The sequence below is a fragment of the Mobula hypostoma genome, chromosome 10 (assembly GCF_963921235.1).
Source record: "Mobula hypostoma chromosome 10, sMobHyp1.1, whole genome shotgun sequence".
Classification (NCBI taxonomy): Eukaryota; Metazoa; Chordata; class Chondrichthyes; order Myliobatiformes; family Myliobatidae; genus Mobula; species Mobula hypostoma.
In genome coordinates this window covers 8,562,571-8,584,517 of record NC_086106.1, presented here as the reverse complement: position 1 = coordinate 8,584,517, position 21,947 = coordinate 8,562,571, and the positions used below count along the sequence as shown (strand labels likewise).

The 21,947-nt window shown below is 47.4% G+C and overlaps 1 protein-coding gene across 7 annotated transcripts in view; it reads right to left on the bottom strand.

The window, feature by feature from the left end:
• The window catches only part of LOC134352634 (spectrin beta chain, non-erythrocytic 1-like), a 223,155-nt gene that overhangs the window by 139,709 nt on the left and 61,499 nt on the right, over positions 1-21,947 (bottom strand). For 6 of the 7 annotated variants that reach the window (XM_063059956.1, XM_063059955.1, XM_063059954.1 and 3 more), the window contains 4 exons: positions 19,148-20,018; positions 14,368-14,505; positions 10,643-11,399; positions 6,500-6,702 (listed from right to left, as the gene is read on the bottom strand). In XM_063059956.1, coding sequence (XP_062916026.1) covers positions 6,500-6,702; positions 10,643-11,399; positions 14,368-14,505; positions 19,148-20,018 — 1,969 coding nt within the window. Of the gene's footprint in view, positions 1-6,499; positions 6,703-10,642; positions 11,400-14,367; positions 14,506-19,147; positions 20,019-21,947 lie in introns of those variants that run through there. The other variant, XM_063059961.1, reaches the window with a different exon arrangement.

Here is a 21,947-nt window from a genome sequence, read left to right as displayed (position 1 = left end):
AGCAAGTGGGAATAAAAGGATCCTTTCCTAGTTGGCTGCCAGTGACTCGTGGTGTTCCACGGGGGGTCTGTATTTGGGTGACTTCATCTTATGCTGTATATAAATAACCTAGATAATGGAATAGATGGCTTTTGTTGCCAAGTTTGCAGATGATATGAAAATCGGTGGAGAGGCAGGTTGTTCTGAGGAAACAGGAAGGCTACAGGTTAGGAGAATGGGCAAGAAAGTAGCAAATGAAAAATAGTGTTGGAAAATGCATGGTCATGCACCTTGGTTGAAAAAATAAATGTGAAGACTATTTTCTAAATAGGGAGAAAGGTCCAAAAATCTGAGACGCAAAGGGACTTGGAAGTTCTTGTGCAAAACACCCTAAAGACTAACTTGCAGGTAGAGCTGGTGGTGAGGAAGGCAAATGCAATGTTAGCATTCATTTCAAGAGGTCAAGAATACAAGAGCAAGGATGTGATGCTGGGGCTTTATAAGGCTGGTGAGGCCTCACATTGAGTATTGTGAACAGTTTTGGGTTCCTTATCTAAGAAAAGATGTGCTGGCATTGGAGAAGATTCAGAGGAGGTTCACAAGGATGATTCCGGGAATGAAAGGGTTATCATACAAGGTACGTTGGATGACACTGGGCCTGCACTTGCTGGAATTTAGAAGGATGGTGGGTGGGGTGGGGGGGGTTAGAATTCATTGAAACCTTTTGAATGTTGAAAGGCCCAGACAGAGTAGATGTGGAAAGCATATTGCCCATGGTGGGGGAGTCTAGGACAAGAGGGCACAGCCTCAGGATAGTGGAGTATCCATTTAAAATATTGATGCAGAGAAACTTCTTTAGCCAGAGGGTGCTAAATTTGTGGGGGGGGGGGGTTTAACTACAGGCAGCTGAGGAGGCTAAGTCATTGGGTGCATTTAAGGCAGAGATTGATAGATTCTTGATTGGCCACGGCCAAGAAGGCTAGGCGGTAGGGCTGAGGAGGGGGAAAAGGATCAGCCATGATTGAATGGAGGAGCAGACTCGATGGGGCAGATGGCCTAATTCTGCTCCTGCGTCTTCTGGTCTTATAGATAGAATTTGTCAAAAGTGTCAGGAAAGCTTCCTTCATCAGCACATAGAAGTCCCAAGGACAGAGAGTGTGATACAGGATCTGCTATTAGCAAATGAAAGAGGGCAGGTGACAGAAGTTTGTGTTGGGGAACACTTTCAATCTAGTGACCACAATGCCATTAGTTTCAAAGTAAATGTGCAAAAAGATAGGTCTGGTCCACAGGCTGAGATCCTAAATCGGAGAAAGGCAAATCTCGAGGGTATCAGAAATGATCTGACAAATGTGCATTGGGACAGGCTGTTTTCTGGCAAAGGTCTACTTGATAAGTAGGAGACCTTCAAAAATGAAATTTTGCGAGTACAGAGCTTGTATGTGCCTGTCAGAATAACAGGTAAAGAAAACAAGTACATGGGGCCTTTGTTTTTAGGAGATATTAAGGCTCTGGTTAAGTTAAAGAAAAGAGGTGTGTAGCAGATATAAGCAAGCAGGAACAAGTGACGAGTCTGTGAAGAACAAGAAATGCAAGAAAACACTTACAGAAATCCGGAGGGCTAAAAGAAGGCATGAAGTTGTTCTAGCAGACAAGGTGAAGGAGAATCCTAAAAAATTCTACAGATATGTTAAAATCAAAGGGACTGCAAGAGACGAAATTGGTCCTCTAGAAGACCAGAATGGTAATACATGCTTGGAGTTAAAACAGATGGGGGGGGGGGGGGGAGAGAGATGTTAAATGAATTATTTGCATCTGTATTTACTCAGGAGATGGACACAGTATCAATAGAAGTGAGGCAAATTGGCATCAACTTCATGAACCCTGTACAGATTACAGAGGAGGAGGTGTTTGCTACCCCAAGACAAATCAGGGTGAGTTAATCCCTAGGGCCTAACAATGTGTTCCCTTGGACTCTATGGGAGGCAAGTGTATAAATTTCCGGGGCCCTAGCAGAGATACTTAAATCATTCTTAGCGACAGGTTGGTACCAGAGGACTGGAAGATAGCCAATGTTGCTCCACTGTTTAAAAAAGGCTCTAAACATAAACCGGAAAATTATAGGCCAGTGTGTCTGACATCAGTTGTGGGAAAGTTATTGGAAGGTATTTTAAGGGACCGGATATATAAGTATTTGGATAGACATGGACTAATTAAAGATAGTCAGCGTGGTAGGTCATGTCTAATCAAACTTAAAAGTTTTCAAGGAAGTTAGCAGGAAAGTGGATGAAGGTAAGGCAGTGGATGTTGTCTACATGGACTTTTGTAAGGCATTTGACAAGGTCCCGCATGGGAGGTTGGTCAAGAAGGTTCATTTGCTTGGCATTCAGGATGAGGTAGTAAATTGGATTGGACATTGGCTTTGTGGGAGAAGCCAGAGGTAGTAGTAGAGGATTACCTCTCTGACTGGAGGCCTGTGACTAGTGGTGTGCCACAGGGATCGGTGCTTGGTCCTTTGTTGATTGTCATCTCTAGCTGATCAATTCCGTCAGGCATTCCAGAATTCATAGAGCTTTGGTAAATGATAATCGAGTCACTACACTTTCCCCCTCCTTTGAGTTCCTTACTGCCCATTACAGTAATACCCAAGTTTGTTTTTAGTGGATTTGCCTTGTCCTTCATCTCTCCTTTCAACATACAGTCCTGTGTAAAAGTCTTAGGCACATACATATAGCTAGGGTGCATGGTACTGTAGTAATTTTATGTATTGCACTGTACTACTGCTGCAAAAAAAAATGTGAGTGATGATAAACCTGATTCTGATTTGGGTCTCAATTGTAGGCTGAGAGTGGGAAGGGGGCAAGGAGAGGGGAATCATTGTTGGGAAAAGGGGAAGGGAGGGGGAGAGAGCAGGAGAGCTTTCTGTAATGATCAATAAACTAATTGGTTGGAATCAAATGACATTGCCCGGTGTCTCAGGTCTGCGTGTGCCACCCCCCCCCTCGCCCGCCCCTGGCACTCCGTCTCGGTGTGCCACCCGCCCCACACCCCTCCCCCGGTGCTCCACCCTCACCATTCCCAGCAGCCTTTGCTCCGGCCAGATTTACAAACTTGCTCTCCACTCCACTTCGACAAATACAATATTGTGCAAAAGTATGAAGCTCACCTGCTATATATATGTGCTTCAGACTTTTGCACAGTACTGTTTTATTAAACAAACTTGCAATGTCATTTTTGATGTTACTTGCAACGATTTACTCCTTCTTGGTTTTTAACCCCTCACGGCTCTCTTGACACGGCCCAGTTTAAACCCACTGTCATACAGTCAGAATGCGGTACAGCACAGAAACAGGCCGATTGGCCCAATTCATCCATACCAATCCTGCTATTGACCCATGCTATCCTAGTTGCCTGCATTGGAGCCATTTTCTCATACTCCTGTCTTACCCTGAGTGCTTTTAAAATATTTTAATTATATCCACCTCTACCACTTTCTCTGGCAACTCGTTCCACATAAAGATTCTGGATTGGCCCGGAGTATTTTCCCTGAGGCAATGGAGGGTTGGGGAAACCATAAGATATAAGAGCATAATTAGGCCATTTGGCCCATCGAGTCTGCTCCGCCATTTCATCATGGCTGATGCATTTCCCTCGCAGTCCCAATCTCCTTCCCTCTCCCTGTACCCCTTCACGCTCTGACTGATCAAGAATCTATCATCCTCTGCCTTAAATATACCCAATGACTTGGCCTCCACAGCCACCTGTGGCAGCAAATTCCACAGATTTACCACCCTCTGGCTAAAGAAATTCCTCATCTCCTTTCGAAATGGACGCCCCTCTATTCTGAGGCTGTGTTCTCTAGCCTTAGTCTCCCCCACAATAGGAAACATCCTCCCCACATCCACTCTATCCAGGCCTTCCAACATTCGACAGGGGCTTCAATGAAGTCACTCCTCATTCTTCGGAATTCCAGTGAGCCATCAAATGTGAGCTGATAGAAACTTGAAAATTATTAGATGCATAGGTAGGGTAGATAATCAAGTCTTTTTTTTCTTGGGGAGGGGAGTCTACAGGTAGGTCTAAAGGAGAATTTGGGGACAAGTTTTTCCATATGGAGGGTGGTGGGTATGTGGAGGATGCTGCCAGAGGAGGTGGTATAGTCAAATCCAGTAGAGATCATTACCATTGGACAAGCACGGAGAGGTACAGTGAAGGCAACATCTATCATAAATTCCCACCACCTGGACCATGACATCTTTTCACCACTACTTTTGGGCAGGAGGTACAGAACACTGGTGTTCCACAGCACTAGATTCAAGAACAGCTACTTCCTTTCAACCGTTTGTTTCTTGAATGAACCAACAAACCCTGATCACTACAGCTTAGAAGCACTAGGACCACTGTGACCACTATCCACTAAAGTGGCCTTTGTCTTTTATAGTCATAGTCATAGTCATACTTTATTGATCCCGGGGCTTTTTGCTCTGTGTTCATTTTTGTAAAAATTGTGTAATTCGTATTAATGTTTTTTCTTGTCCATGTTGTTTATATGATGCTCTGCGCCTGCAAGTAAGTTTTTTTTCATTGACCCTGGCCCTTCGAGCCACACCGCCCTGCAATCCCCCAATTTAACCCTGGCCTAATCATGGGACAATTTACAATGGCCAATTAACCTACTAACGGGTAGGTCCTTGGTCTGTGGGAGGAAACTCGGAGGTTAGATCATACAAATATCTTAAAGGCAGCGGTGGGTATTGAACCCGGGTCACCAGGACTGCCAAGCGTTATGCTAACCACTACGCTACCATGTGCCGTGCATTGCACGGCTGTGCAGGCGTGTACTTGTACACATGACACAACATTGACTTTGCCTTTAATACAAGGTGAAGCTACGATAGGAAATTTAAAACAAAAGCATTTGGGCCAAACAACAGCAAATGTGTTATGCCTAATAAGCATCATGGGACCAGTTGGGCAGATGGACCCGTTTTCATGCTGAATGGTTATATAAATCTCTATAACCATCACTCTCTGTGTGAAAACCTCCCTTTAAAACCACCTTTGAATTTCTCACCTCTCTCCTGTTGGAAACCACTGTTTTTTTAAATGATACTTTTCATAAGATTTGTACTTTTTAAACAGACTCGTACATCTCACACTCACTGGCAGAAAGCGGTATAGCAGCTAAACTAACAGTTTATCACCTTACTCATTTTTCATTGGCTAAGTGTTTACATATTACCCAATTGATGTAATTGTTTTACATCACTAGTTTATTCCTATCTAAAGAATGTTCCTTATCTTATATATAAAAATTACAGCTTTTTCTAAAGTGTGATATTTATTCCTTTTTCTTGCACCCCTTGGCATCAATTCCCTTCAGCATCATGTCTCAACTTCTTATCTAGCTTGTTTAGTACTTGTATGTTGTTTGTACTCTAAAATAAACTGAAATCTTAGAATTAACACTGCTTGTCATTTGTGACACGCATAAAGACCCGAAGGATCAGAAAATAAATGGAGATCCAACGTTGTTTACACTCTACCCTCCAGTTTTAGACTCTACTACCCTGGAGAGAAGACTCTGACAGATCAACACCCTTCATAATCTTATTCGCCCCTCACCATCCTCTGTTCCTCTGAGACTAAACCCAGCCTATCCAACCACTTCTTGTTATGAGAGACCTCGTGGGTCAGGGTCAGCCATGGGTGTTGCACCCCAGCTGTCTAAATACACAAGCCAGGCCAGTACAATAGGGAGAAAAAGTTGTTGCCCAGGTAGCAGGCTCCCCCTCTCCACACAGCTGATGGATCCAGAGGAACGGCAGAGACCGATACAGTTTGGCACCAGCCGTGTCGCAGGAGTTGCCAGTCAGCACTGAACTCAAAGCAGGACTGCCCATGGGACTCCAGCTCCACATTTTTCCTTTGGGGTTTACTCCCGAAACCTCCCCCATGAGTGGGTATAGACACAAGGCAGCGGAGGTTTGAGATCAGCGTTTTCCTTCTCCTAGGTGAGCTGCCAACCACGGCTGATGAGGCCCATCTGCCCGAAGCGACTGGCTTTAAGGTGACAGTAACTCGCCTTTGCCCCGTCTCCTGTCAACAAAAAAGGTTCTGCCGGGCTTCCTTGCTAAGCCACATGTGAAGGTCAACAGCTGGACTTGGTTTGAGACACAGGCCTCTGGGAGCATTTAATAGGTAGCAGCTTATCCTTACTACCTCCCCGGCTATAACAATATGAAGGAACCTCTTCTTGTTGTAGTGTCTTCCATTCCAGATAACATCCTGGTGAAACTCTTCTTCACTCATTCTAATGCTAGCATGTCCTTCCTACAGTGACTAGAACTGTACAATATTGTGTGAAAGATCTGGTAACCAGAGAGGCAGCCTGTAAATATTTCTTTGTACTTGTACCATTACTTATAAAAATGCACGTTGAATAATTGCCAGTTAATAATGTAAATTCAAACTTTATTTCGAGGTTCACCAATCATTAGTATCTTTATTAAGTGAATACCTGGTGATGACGGATTCCATCTGATCTTTGATCTTGTCCAGGTAGATGTTGCCACCTTTCGCCAGGTGTCCTCCAGCCTCAACCACCGTGTTGATCTTCTGCAAGTTTATCTCCAGGGTCACCAGGAAATCCCGGTGCTTCTTGATCGCCGCCTCGGCTGCTGCCACCGTTGTCGGTAGTTCCAGTTGGGCCAGCTTGGACTCCTGCAGAGGGATACACCAAACCAGGCAGCTGAGGGCAAGGCAATGGGAACCCAAGAGCATCACGGCGGAAAGGTGAGCTCAAACTTAGGTCCACTTGCCTGTTCGCTATAGCGACCTTAGAATTGCAGTATGTACAAAGAAGCTTTAATGCGCATTAGAGTCACAGAGTCTTAGAGAGGTACAGCACAGAAACAGGTCCTCTGGCTCATCCAGTCCGTGCCAAAACCTGTTAAACTGCCTACTCCCATTGATTTGCACCATGAGGGATAGATAGCCCTCCATACCCCTACCATCCCATGTACCTATCCAAACTTCTCTTAAACATTGAAATCGAGCTCACATACATCACATGTGCTGGAAGCTCGTTCCACACTCACAACCCTTTGAGTGAAGAATTTTCCCCTCATGTTCCCCCTTAAAGTTTTCACCTTTCACCCTTAACCCGTGACCTCTGGTTGTAGTTCTACCCAATCTCAGTGGAAAAAGCCTGCTTGCATTTACCCTATTGACACCCCTCATAATGTTGTACACCTCTATCGAACCTCCTCTCAATCTTCTACATTCCAAGGAATATAGTCCTAACTAATTCAATCTTTCTTTATAACTCAAGTCCTCCAGACCCGGCAACATCCTTGGAAATTTTCTCTGTACTCTTTCAAGCTTATTTACATCTTTCCTGTAGGTAGGTGACCAAAACTGCACATAATACTCCAAATTACTCCAATTATTATTTGAGGAGGAGAAGATGGCGGCGGGACAGCAGTGCGGGCTGCCTTTCCAGTGATGAATATCTGTTATCTATCAAGTAGGGGACCGTGCACAATCCTGATTTGATGGAGACGGACGTGAGAGTACGGAGGAACATCTGGAAAACTTCTGAAATGCCCGCTTCGCTGCTGCTGCTACTGTGTGGTAACTGGAATCTCCGGAGCAAAAGGCCCCGAAATCCTCGGCTTTGCGTGTTTCAGCGGCCGGGGCGAGGTTGAAGGTGCTCGGCAGAGGATGGCGCTCGGGAGGCTGTATCAGAGGGGCTGGTCGGAGGCTCAAAGTTTTCGGACAGATGGACTCAGTGTCGGCTGTGGTCGGCTGCTTCCAAGGCATCGGCAAGTTGACAGTGCCTGGAGGTTTATGGCAGGGAGTTTCTCCCATTTGCCACCGCTATCGGGGACTCGGGGACTTTTGACACTTTTTTTTACCGTGCCCATGGTTTGTTCTTCATCAAATTGTGGTATTGCTTTGCACTGTTGTAACAATATGTTATAATTATGTGGTTCTGTCAGTGTTAGTCTTTGGTTTGTCCTGTTTTCTGCGATATCACTCCAGAGAAACATTGTATCATTTCTTAATGCATGTATGCATTTCTAAATGACAATAAAAGAGGACTGAGTATTCTCATAATCTAAAAAAATTAAGCCTCACCAATATCTTTACATTACTAGTCCATTTTCTGCTGAAAATGTCATCCCTTGTTACCGTGCGGATCAATCAAGTTTACATTGTTAGATCAATTCATCAGGCATACCTTACATAATGAATCTATTGGCAATGGGATTTGAGTGTTACTGTCTAAGCTAGCATTTATTGACCAAGTCTCAACCAACACTATGAGGTCTTCTCAAACCAAGAAACCTGCTCCATTTTATGGGTAAATCTAGGCGAGCATCAATATGTCGTGGATGCCTGGAATGCACTGCCTGGTATGGTGGTAGATGCAAATACATTCGAGGCTTTTAAGAGATGTTTGGATTGACACATGGATGTAAGGAGAATGGACGGATATGGACATGGTGTTGGAAGGAGGGATTAGTGTTTGGGTATTTTTGATTTGCTTTTTAGCTGGTTTGGCACAACATTACGGGACGAATAGCTTGTTCCTGTGCTGTACTCTTCTATATAACATGGCTGATTTTTTCTGGCCCTCGAAAATAGCTTGAAGCAAATACTCCACAGAAGTAATTACTGTGTCTTTCAATATTATGCAGTTGAAAACTGACATCAACCCGAGGAAGAGGTGATCACAGTCAACTCCAGATTTGGGCTTCTCACTAACATCCCGAAAGCTCTTCTCTCCTTCTGAGTCGTCACCGACTAGAAAGTCCCAGGAGTCGGTGGAAACATTGCATTTTTCCTTGCAGTTTATTGAATCGTTTCCTCTGTCCATCTGGTGGTCCCTTTGCACAACAGAACACATATAAAAGGGGATTTTTTTTTTTTAAAATCTGGTGCTGGGCAAGTGATGTAGCCCACCAGATTGGGAGAATGGGCAAAGTGGCAGATGGAATACCATGTAGGGAAGTGCACTTTGGCAGAAGGAATAAGGACATTGACTATTTTGTAAATGGGGAGAAAATTCAAAACTCAGAGGGACTTGGGAGTCCTTGTGCAGGATTCCCTAAAGGTTAGCTTGCAGTTTGAGTTAATAGTGAGGAAGCCAAGTGCAATGTTAGCGTTCATTTCGAGAGGGATAGAATATAAAAACAAGAATGTAGAACTAAGGCTTTATAAGGCATTGGTCCGATCGCACTTGGAGCATTGTGAGCAGTTTTTGACCCCAAAACTGAGAAAGGCTGTGCTGACGTTGGAGAAAGTCCTGAGGAGATTCACAAGATGAAAGGGTTAATATATGAGGAGTGTTTGATGGCTCTGGGCCTGTACTTGCTGCAGTTTAGAAGAATGAGAGGGATCTCATTGAACCTATCGAATATAAAGTGGATGTGGAGAGATGTTTCTTATAGTGGGGTAATCTAGGACCAAAGGCCACAGCCTCAGACTAGAGGGACGTCCATTTGAACAGAGATGAAGATATATTTTTTTTAGCCAGAGGGTGGTGAATCTGTGGAATCCTTTGCCATAGACGGCTGTGCAGGCCACATCATAGGGTATATTTAAGATGAAGGTTGATAGGTTCTTGATAAGTAAAAGTGTTACAGGTTATAGGGAGAAGGCAGGAGAATGGGGTTGAGAGAGTTAATAAATCAGCCATGATGGAATGGCAGAGCAGACTCAATGGGTCAAATGGCCGAACTCTACTCCGTCTTACAGTCTAAGCTGGGAGGTGAGGCAGCGGTGATGGGCTGATGGGACGGGTAGGGGAGTTGGGGGAGCAAATGGGAGGGATCAGACAATGGGGGAAATGGGTAGCCGAGGGTCAGGGCCTGGGTAGTTGGAGAATGGGACAGGAGGGACAGGTTGAGTGAAGGAACCAAGGAGATGTGGGCTGCTGGGAAGGAGGGGATGAGTGGGGGAAGCTGAGGAGAGAGGCCAGGGAGTGCATGGGGCTGAATGGGAGGCATCAGGGAGAAGGTGGAGCTGAATGGTGGGGCCAGGGAAGGGTCCAGGGAGATGGAGGGAAACCAAGTAGATGGGCCAGGGGAGGGATGAGAAGGGAGATGAAGGGAGAAACTGGAGGTGGGGGGGAGGATCCAGAGAGGAGCTGAGGGGAAAGGGGCTGGGTTGAATGAGAGGAGGGACTGGGGGGGGGAATGAGAAGGGAGGGAGGGGGAATTGGAGAATTAGAGGAGAAACCTGGGGAGGAGGAACGAAAGGAGAGTCCAGGGTTGGGGGATTGGGATGAGATGAGAGGCCTGGGTGGGGGGAGAAAGAGGAGGGAGGCTGGGAGGGAGCAATGAGATGACAGGCTGGGTTGAGGGGAGTGGGATGAGAGGAGAGACCAGGATGGGGGGGAATGAAAGGAGAGGCCAGGAAGTGGGGGGAATGAAAGGAGAGGCCAGGAAGGGGGCAATGAGAGGAGAGAGGCTGGGGCGGTGGGAGAATGCCAGGTAGGGGGAAATGAGAGAGGGGTTGGGGGGGTGGCGCGGAATGGGAGGTGAGAGGCTGGGGGGAAAATGGAATGAGAGGAGAGGCCAGGAAGAGGGTAATGAGAGGAGAAAGGCTGGGGCAGTGAGGGAATGAGAGGAGAACGGAGGGGAAGCTAACTCACCTGGCTGTTGAGAAAGGCCTCGACCTGCCGGACGTCGCGCAGGAAGAGGTGGTAGACATGCGCCTGCAGCAGCATCTCCTGCCGCTGCTGCCAGACCTGTTGCAGCTTCTCCCAGCCCAGCTCCAGCTTCTGCAGCCACTGCCGGATGGACAGGAGCGGCAGCTCGGCCTCGTCCAGCACCAGCAGCTCCTGGACGGCCAGAATCCTCCGGTAGTCGTCCTCCCGATGGCCCATCTCTTCCTTGGTGGCCTCGTGCTGCCGGAGGAGGGCCTCGGCCTCCCCCAGCGTGTTGGGCATCTCCTCGGAGAGGGCGGCCGCCTGCACCTGCGCCAGCCAGGACAGGAAGCCGTCCAGGTCCTGGATGAACTGCTGCAGCTTGCCGGCCACGCTCAGGGAATCCTCGCAGCCCTGCAGCGCCCGTTTCAGCTGCTCCCACTCCTCGCTAATCTCCTCAAACTGAACAAGGATGTCCAGGGCCTGGGCCGGATGAGCTGTGGCCAGGCCTTCCGCCTCCAGCTGCAGGCCGATCAGCTTGGGCTCAATCACAGCCAGGGCCCCCTCCATGGTGGAGAGCTTCCTCTGCAGAGCGATCACCCCGCCAAAGTCGTTGCCCAGGTACTGGGTGGACTCGATGGCCTTCCTCTTCTCTCGGATCTGGCTCTTGATCTCGTTGCACTCCAGCAAGTAGCTCTGGACGCACAGCAGAGAGTTTGTTGTGTCCTTTTTGCTTTTGACCAGCTGTAAGATCTGGCCCCACCTGGAAGGGAGAACATAGGTAACATCAGCAGGATGTTCCGCGCTCTAGATCCGCTGGATATCGAGGCTTTGTGTTCGTAGCCACTCACATGCCTCTCACTGGCAGTTTGGTCAGAGCATCATACAGTGGGGAAAAGGCCATTCAGCCCACTAGGTCCAGACTAGGCAAGCACCTGCATTAATTTCATCTTTGAGGACAGAGGAGTCAGAGAGCACTGGAGTACAAAATTAGACCCTTCAGTCCATCTAGTCCTAGCTAAACTGTTATTCTGCCTACTCCCATTGACGAGCACCTGGACCTCTATCCACTTTTTGATGCAAACTCCTCTTGAATGGTATCCAAGACCAAGTACTCTGAACTGGCAACTGAAGCTGCCCAGAATGGCTGGAAGACCAAGATTTTCCCTGTAGAAGTGGGATGCAGGGGATTCGTTGCTACACCCACGACCAGTCTAACGAAGAAGATGGGGGTGAGGGGTCACTCCCTCCAACAAGCAATCAAGTCCTTGTCAAACTCAGTAGAAGAAAGCAGCAATTGGATTTGGATTAAAGGGAAAGACAACAACTGGGCTGCAAGATGAAGATAGGAGGGAATGGAACTGAGGGGGGTGTATCTGGGACGCCAGGTAGCACCGTTGAGCCCTCTGGTGACGTCATGGGCTTATCAACGAAACGTCAAAGAAGGAGGGTGCCCACCTGATGACCTCGATGACGTACCTACCCTCCCTCCTTGTCACCACTCCAAACCCACTGCCAACATCGAGAGTGCCGACTTACCATAGGGATTGAAACATCAAGTCCTACTAGCTCTACTATATCATTTCTACTGGCAGCTCGTTCGCACTCGTATCACCTTGAACGAAGAAGTTCTTCTTTGGATTCACCTAAGTATTTTACCTTTCACCCTTAACCTATGACCTCTAGTTCTAGTCTCACTCAACTTCAGTAGAAAAAGCCTGCTTGTATTTATACCCCTCACCATATCTACACTGGGTGGCCTCTGTCAGAGGAGGTGTAAGGTGGTCCTTCCCTCCGCTAGCCTGCAAACACCCTTGGGCAAGGTGTAGCACCTGCTTAGCCCCCGATCAGGGCAACATGAAGACACGGGAGCAGGTGGTGGACAGTCGTACGAGCAGCCGGTGCAGATCACAAGCCCTGGTTACGCCACCACTGACGCCAGGCAGACAATCTCCGAAGAGTACTGATAATGGCTGGGGGTCACCCATGTTGTAAGGACACTGCCCAGAAGAAGGCAATGGCAAACCACTTCTGTAGAAAAAATTGCCAAGAACAGTCATGGTCAGAAGAACATGATTGCCCAAGTCATATGACCTGACACATAATGGTGATGTCATATGACACAGCACAATGATGATGTCATACGATGCAGCACATAATGATGATGATGCATATTGAACACTGTACTCTACATGCAGTTCCAACACTCCCTCAGCTACCTTTCTAATTTTAAGCTTTGTTGCTTGGCAGTAATATGCCTTTAAGTAATAAAATTATCAAAAAAATGATCTAATGCTTTCCCGGCATATATGATGAATAAATTCTTCTCAGGCTTCCAGCCAGGTACAGGTATTGATTATAATCAAACTTTTGATGACAAATTCTGCAATCAGGGTTGGTGCCTGGGTTTGTCTAGTCCAGTGGTATTTATCCCCCATATAAAAGTAAAATGAGGACGAACCAATCAGGAGAGACAGACAACGGGGGTATAAATACCACCGGACTAGACATGCCCCTGATGAAGATGGCAGAGTTTGTCATCGAAACGTTGGTTATAATCATTACCTGTACCTGGCTGGAAGCCTGAGAACAGTTGAACATTAACTAAGATTTTATTTTATAGATTTAGCAAATAGATGTCCAGATATCTGGAATTAATCTTTCTGTTTTATTTGAAATCCACATAACAGATAATTACTTTTACTTAATGTAATTCAGACTCATGGACCGCATCATTATAAAATCTATCATAACTTTGTATCCATTCGTTGTTTTATCGATTCCAAATTGACATTAAGACCATAAGATGTAGGAGAAGTAGGCCATTCAGCCCATTGAGTTTGCTCCACAATGCAGCCCTGGGCTGATCCAATTCTTCCAGTCATCCCCACTCCCCTGCCTTCTCCCCATACCCTTTGATGCTCTGGCTAATCAAGAACCTATCTATCTCTGCCTTAAATACACCCAATGACTTGGCCTCCACAGCCGCTTGTGGCAACAAATTCCACAGATTCACCACTCTCTGACTAAAGTAATTTCTCCGCATCTCTGTTCTAAATGGACTTCCTTCAATCCTGAAGTCATGCCCTCTTGTCCTAGAATCCCCTACCATGGGAAATAACTTTGCCATATCTAATCTGTTCAGGCCTTTTAACATTTGGAATGTTTCTATGAGATCCCCCCCCCTCCCATTCTCCTGAACTCCAGGGAATACAGCCCAAGAGCTGCCAGACATTCCTCATATGGTAACCCTTTTATTCCTGGAATCATTCTCGTGAATCTTCTCTGAACCCTCTCCAATGTCAGTATATCCTTTCTAAAATAAGAAGCCTACAACTACACACAATACTCGAATTGTGGTCTCACGAGAGCCTAATAGAGCCTCAATTGTTCAGATTATTAAGCATCTTCTTCCCAATTCCCACTTCAAGATGTTTAGGAGTTCATTCCCAGGAACCTGTCGCAATGAAGTGTCTTGGCCCAAAATGTCGACTAGTTCCTCTTTTCCAAAGATGCTGCCCGACCTGCTGAGTTGCTCCAGCACTTTGCGTGTGTCACTTTGGATTTCCTGCAGACTTTCAAGTTCATTCCAGGTACGGGCTCAGCCACAGACTTAAGCACTCACAGGCACCACAGCACATGCACACCCATCCAAACCACACCTACACCATGCATCAGGCAAACTGGGACTGTCCAACAACTACCACCCACTGACGGGTTGAGGGGTGTACCTGTTGTTGAGATGATCCTGGCAACTCCTGACCTCAGTGGCACTTGGATGCCCGTTCTCCACCAGCTGCCGCACGATTTCGTTCACCTCCACAACTCGGGCCAACATGCTGTTCATCTCTTGATCCAGACTCTCGAACCTGCAAGACAGAGCAATCCTGGTGATGTTAGGTGACGGTTCCCCAAACAATCTGCAGTCTACTCCTGGGTCTGGATACCCAAATTCACACCGATGGAGCAAATGGTATCTGAAGCATCCCAGGTAAAAAGAAACTCAGGGAAGGGAGTGGCAGAGAATGAGAGGTGACCTGATAGAAATGTACAAAATGAGAGGCATTGATCGTGTGGATAGTCAGAGGCTTTTTTCCAGGGCTGAAATGGTTAACACGAGAGGGCACAGTTTTAAGGTGCTTGGAAGTAGGTACAGAGGAGATGTCAGGGGTAAGCTTTTTTTTTAAAACGCAGAGACCGGTGAGTGCGCGGAATGGGCTGCTGGCAATGGTGGTGGAGGCGGATACAATAGGGTCTTTTAAGAGACTTCCGGATAGGTATGTGGAGCTTAGAAAAATAGAGGGCTGTGGGTAACCTTGGACTATTTCTAAAGTAAGGACATGTTCGGCACAGCTTTTTGGGCTGAAGGGCCTGTATTGTGCTGTAGGCTTACGATATTTCTAAGGGGATAGGGAGAGCTAGAGAGGATAGAAACATTCAGTATTTTCCAAGTGATGAGAGATTTAAATACATTATCATTAAAACGGCACTTAATGCTCTGGTGATCAAATCAGGGAAATGCTGTTGTGACTGGAAGCAGGTGATCTGTGGCACGCCACAGGAATCAAAGCTGACACCATTACTAATTGTTAAAGGCACTAATACTCACATAGGTCATGAAGTTTGTTTTTTTTGAGGCAGCAGTACAGTACAATACATAAAATTACTACAGTACTGTGCAAAAGTCATATATATGTATGTATGTATAGCTAGGGTGCCTCTGTTATTTGTGATATATATATATCAATGATTTTGGATAGAACAGTAGGCAGATGGATCAGTAAGTTTGTGAATGATGCCAACATTGGAGGAGTTGTGAGCAGTGTAAAAGACTATATTATATTGATTATATTGTATTTCCTTGTTCTACGGTGAATGCATGCAAGAAAATTAGTCTCAAGGTAGTACTATAGTGACATACACAGTACTGTGCAAAAGTCTTAAGCATATATATGTAGCTAGGGTGTCTAATTATTAATATGTAGTACCGTGTAAAAGTCTTCGACACACACACACACATTTATATAGAATATATGAGTGAGTGTGAGTGTGTGTGTGTGTGTGTGTGTCTGTCTGTCTGTCTGTGTGATTGTGTGTGTGTGTCTGTGTGTGTGTGTGTGTGTGTCTGTGTGATTGTGTGTGTGTGTGTGTGTGTGTGTGTGTGTGTGTGTCTGTGTGATTGTGTGTGTGTGTGTGTGTGTCTGTGTCTGTGTGATTGTGTGTCTGTGTGATTGTGTGTGAGTGTGAGTGTGAGTGTGAGTGTGAGTGTGAGTGTGTGTCCGTGTGAGTGTGAGTGTGAGTGTGTGTGTGTGTGTCTGTGTGATTGTGTGATTGTGTGATCGTGTGTGTGTGTGTGTGTGTGTGTGTGTATGTGTGTGTGTAAGACTTTTGCACAGTACTGCATATTAATAATTAGGATGCAAGTATAGAAGGTATGAAGAGCAAGTTTGCAAATTATATCATATTTGATAGTGAAATGGATAGTCCAGGCTATTAAATGATATTGGTGAAGTGAGCAATGCAGTGGAAAATGGAACTTAATCCTGATAATTGTGTGGAGATGCTGTTCGAGAAGACTAACGTGGGTAGGGTATACACAGCGAATGATAGGGCCATGGGGAGTAGTAAGAAGCAGAGGGGCCTTGGTGTACGAGTGCAAGGAGCCCAGAAGGTGACATCACAAGTGAACAAATGGTGAAGAGGACATTTGTGACGTTTGTATTTATTGGCTGGGACGTAGAGTAGGATACTTCAGAGATTCCGACTTCATTTCTTATATGCTGTGTCATATGACATCATCATTATGTGCCGTGCCATATGACATCATCATTATGTGCCTTGTCGTATGATGTGGGTGATCATAGTCTTTCCATGACCATGACTGTTCTTGGCAAATTTTTCTACAGAAGTGGTCTGCCATTGCCTTCTTCTGGGCAGTGTCTTTACAAGACGGGTGACTCCAGCCATTATCAATACCCTTCAGAGATTGTCTGCCTGGCGTCAGTGGTCGCATAACCAGGACTTGTGATCTGCACCGGCTGCTCATACGACCATCCACCACCTTCTCCCATGGCTTCGCATGACCCTGATCGGGGCAGGGGTGCGGGTAAGCAGGTGCTACATCTTGCCCAAGGGCAACCTGCAGGCTAGTGGAGGGAAAGAGCTCCTTGCACCTCCTTTGGTAGAGAATTGTATCTCATAGTACAGCATGCAATTAAGGTGAGATGTGATAAGCTGAAAGAGAGATGTGTAGAACAAGCAACACACATCAAAGTTGCTGGTGAGCGCAGCATGCCAGGCAGCATGTCTAGGAAGAGGCACAGTCGACGTTTCGGGCCCAGACCTTTCGTCAGGACTAACTTCCTTCAGTTAGTCCTGACGAAGGGTCTCGGCCCGAAACGTCAACTGTGCCTCTTCCTAGAGATGCTGCTTGGCCTGCTGCGTTCACCAGCAACTTTGATGTGTGTTGCTTGAATTACCAGCATCTGCAAAATTCCTGTTGTATGTGTAGAACAAGATTTTTTTTACATGGCGAATGGTAGATGCCTGGGATGCATTGCCAAGGCTGGCAGCGGAGGGAAATATGGTAAAGAAGTTTAATCTAAGAGGCTGTTGGATGGGAGCATGAATGTGCAGAGAATGGGGAGATATAGATGCTGCATAGGCAGAAGGGATTCATTCAGTAGGCACTTCATTTGTTCTTTAATTAGCTTGGCATTACATTACAATGTTAGCAAATTTGCAGATAACACAAAGCTGGGTGGCAGTGTGAAATGTGCAGAGGATGTTGAGATAATGCAGGATGACTTGGACAGGTTGGGTGAGTGGGCAGATGCATGGCAGATGCAGTTTAATGTGGATAACTGTGAGGTTATCCACTTTGGTGGCAAGAATAGGAAGGCAGATTACTATTTGAATGGTGTCAAGTTAGGAAAAGGGGAAGTACAATGAGATCTAGGTGTCCTTGTTCACTGAAAGTACGCATGCAGGTACAGCAGGCAGTGAAGAAAGTTAATGGCATGTTGGCCTTCATAACAGGGGGAGTTGAGTATAGGAGTAAAGAGGTCCTTCTGCAGTTGTACAGGGCCCTGGTGAGACCACATCTGGAGTATTGTGTACAGTTTTGGTCTCCAAATTTTAGGAAGGACATTCTTGCTATTGAGGGAGTGCAGCGTAGGTTCACAAGGTTAATTCCCGGGATGGCGGGACTGTCATATGTTGAAAGATTGGAGCGACTGGGCTTGTATACACTAGAATTTAGAAGGCTGAGAGGGGATCTTATTGAAACATATAAGATTATTAAGGGACTGGACACGCTGGAGGTAGGAAACATGTTCCCGATGTTGGGTGAGCCCAGAACCAGAGGCCACAATTTGAGAATAAGGGGTAGGCCATTTAGAACGGAGTTGAGGAAAACCTCTTCACCTAGAGAGTTGTGGATCCGTGGAATGCTCTGCCTCAGAAGGCAGTGGAGGCCAATTCTCTGGATGCTTTCAAGAAAGACTTAGATAGAGCTCTTAATGATAGCGGAGTCAAGGGATATGGGGAGAAGGCAGGAACTGGATACTGATTGTGGATGATCAGCCATGATCACAGTGAATGGTGGTGCTGGCTCCAAGGGCCGAATGGCCTACTCCTGCACCTATTGTTTATTGTGGACTGAAGGACCTGTTCTTGTGCAGTATGGTTCCTCTTTCTTCCCTGAGGAACTTCTCTCATGGTATCGTGGGGCTTGGATGATTGACCTCCAAAAGCCACATCCATCAGGCAGTGGTGGCATAACCAGGACTTGTGATCTGCACCGGCTGCTCGTACGACCATCCACCACCTGCTCCCATGGCTTCGTGTGACCCCGATCGGTGGGCAAAGCAGGTGCTACACCTCGCCCAAGGGTGACCTGAAGTCTAGCGGAGGGAAGGAGCATCTTACACCTCCTTTGGTAGAAACTTACCTCCACCCTGTCACCTAATGAATATGAGAAAATGGAGGGGTAAGGGCTGTGTGGGCTGTGTGGGGTGGGGGGTTAGACTGACAATGGAGTTGGGTTACATAGGTCAGCAACAGACAGGGCCAAAATGCCCGTACTGTGCTGCGCCATTCTTTCTTTGATGTAAGAGTACAGAAAGATAGCGGCTACAGATCGGGGGGAAGGGGCAGATATCTAACAGAGTTTAAGAGGGTCTCAGATAGGTGCTTGAACACACAAGGAATGGAAGGACCTGAACCATATGGAGGCTGAAGGCATTAGCTCGTTCACTTAATTAGTTTAGCACGACATTGCGGGCCGAAGGGCCTGTTCTTGCATCGCACTGTTCTGTATTTGATACTCTGTCTAGGTGGTCGGAGAAGTCAAGACTGATACAAACTTGATACAGTGCGACAGGGACTGAGTTTGGGCGACAGATCGGGTAACCGATTGAAAATTCCTGCAATCCCAAACGGTATCCAGGCGGAATTGAAAGTCCGTTCCTGGAACGCGTGCGAGGACAGGGACATGCCGGCTTCGCTTACCTCTGCTGCACCAGCTCCAGGTCCTCCAGGCTCTCGGGGATCTCCATCCGATTCAGCCACTGCTCCTTCTCGTCGATCCAGCGCTCGCAGGCGTTAACCTCGCTGAACATGCGGTACACGGCCAGCGCGTCCTGCAGCCACTGCCGCCGCAGTCCCGCCACCTCCCTCACCTCGGTGTACAGGCCCTCCACCTCGGCCACGCGGACCTTCACCTCCTCCAGCTCCGAGTACTCGGGCGCCAGGCCGGCTGCCTGCTGGCGGAGGGCTTCCACCGCCTGCCGGTGCTGCTCGATGTCCTCCTCCAATCCCCGGTGCTTCTTCGCCAGCGACTGCGTGGAGTACTCGTCGTGGCCGAAGTCGTCGCTGGACACAATGCGGTACGCGTCCTGCAGCCAGACCTCCAGGTCGTCCGTGTCCGCCTTCAGCTGGAAGAAGTCCAGGGACTCCTGGAGGTGCTGGAGTCGGAGAACTGCCAACTCGTCGAGCTTCTTCCACTGGACCCGGACCTCCAGGATCCTCTCCTGGATGTTCCCCGTGCCGAAGTGCTTCTCCGCCAGGATCTGCTCGCCCTTGGTGATGGTTTGAGTGAGGAGGCCACACCGGCCGGCCAGCTCCCCCATCAGGACCTTGTGCTTGCCTAGCAGCCGGGTGACGCTGCTGAGGTCCTTGCCCAGGTGCGGCGAGGAGATGACCTGCCGCTTCTCGTGGATCCAGCTCTCCGCCTCCTCCATCTCCTGCAGGAAGGCCCACAGGCACCGCGAGCCCTCCAGCTGGGCGCGGCGCAGGGACCCCAGCCGGTGCAGCTCCTCCACGCAGCTGTCCACGTGGTGGACGCGGTTGCAGATCACCTGCGGGTCGCAGGGCTGGTAACCTGAGAGCAGAGCAGAGGGCCAGTCACAGGTGAGGTGGCAAAGCACGGGGAGGGCAAAGGTGCCAGCCCTTCAGATAGCACTCGGTGTGCAGTTCTGGCTGCCATGTTATACGAAGGATGGAATGACGCTAGAACAGATATTCAACTATGTCGACAGGACGAGAGGACTCAAGTTACAAGGAGAGACTAGTTAGATAGAAGCCGTATTCTCTGGAGCAAAGGAGGCCGATGTCGACCTTATAGAGGTAGTGAATGGGGAAGAGTGTTATCTAAGTCTACAAGGAGCCGTTGCTGGAATGGACTTGGAGGCAATTTGACGCAGCAGGATCAAGGTGAGGCAGAGCCCAGGCCCAACAGCCAGCAAAAACAAGGGGAATTGAGTATCGGAGCAAAGAGGTCCTTCTGCAGCTGTACAGGGCCCTGGTGAGACCACACCTGGAGTACTGTGTGCAGTTTTGGTCTCCAAATTTGAGGAAGAACATTCTTGCTATTGAGGGAGTGCAGCGTAGGTTCACAAGGTTAATTCCCAGGTTGGCGAGACTGTCATATATCGAAAAATTGGAGCGACTGGGCTTGTATACTCTGGAATTTAGAAGGCTGAGAGGGGATCTTATTGAAACATATAAGATTATTAAGGGATTGGACACACTGGAGGCAGGAAGCATGTTCCCCCAGAACCAGAGGCCACAGTTTAAGAATAAGGGGTAGGCCATTTAGAACGGAGTTGAGGAAAAACTTTTTCACCCAGAGAGTGGTGGATATATGGAATGCTCTGCCCCAGAAGGCTGTGGAGGCCAAATCTCTGGATGCTTTCAAGAAAGAGATGGATAGAGCTCTTAAAGATAGCAGAATCAAAGGTTATGGGGATAAGGCAGGAACTGGATACTGATTGTGGATGATCAGCCATGATCACAGTGAACGGCGGTGCTGGCTCGAAGGGCCGAATGGCCTACTCCTGCACCTATTGTCTATTGTCTAAAATTTGATCAATTTAAGTGCCGAGCCAAGTTTGGAAAGGTCATCTACCGGCCGAATCAAGGCAGCAGGGTTCGGGCCAGAGATCAAGAAACAATCTGAAGTTTGGATGATTTAAGCACCGGGTCAGATTGAAATTGTCAGGGTTTCGGGGCTGGAGGTAAGGGATGGGCTGGTTCAGCTCACTGGTCTACAAGGGTTTCTGCACTGAACTGAAGCTGTGGCAAGGACCCCCCTTCATGAACTTCAGCTCTGAATGCTATTTGCTTACTTTTAGTGTTTCCATGATTTATTCTCTCTCTCTCTCTCTCTCTCTCTCTCTCTCTCTCTCTCTCTCTGCACATTGGGTATCTGACAGTCTTCTTTTCTTTTAATGGGCTCGATTGGGTTTCTTTGTTTTGTGCTTGCCTGTAAGGGGACGAATCTCAAGGTTGTATAAAACTTTGATCATACTTTGAACTTGAACTCTGTAGGGGATTGAGGCTAACTTGAGGAATGGGGCAGAGAATGGCAAATGCAATTTCACTCTGACCAGCTGGGGGCAGCACAGAAGCAGTGGTTCGTGCACCAGCAAACCAGGTTCCACTCTACCATTGTTCGGAAAGAGTTTGCACATTCCCCCTGCGCACGAGTCGCAAAAAGTTGGTTTGCAGGTGCAGCAGGTTATCAAGAAGGCAAGTGAGATGTTGGCCTTCATTGCTAGAAGGATTGAATTTAAGAGCAGGGAGGTTACGCTGCAACCATACAAGATACTGGTGAGGCCGCATCTGGAGTACTGCGTGCAGTTCTGGTCTCCTTACTTGATGAGGGATATACCGGCTTTGGAGGCGGTGCAGAGGACGTTCACCAGGTTGATTCTAGAGATGAGGGGGTTAGACAACGAGGACAGGTTGAGTCACCTGGGACTGTACTCGCTGGAATTCATAAGAATGAGAGGAGATCTGATAGAAACAT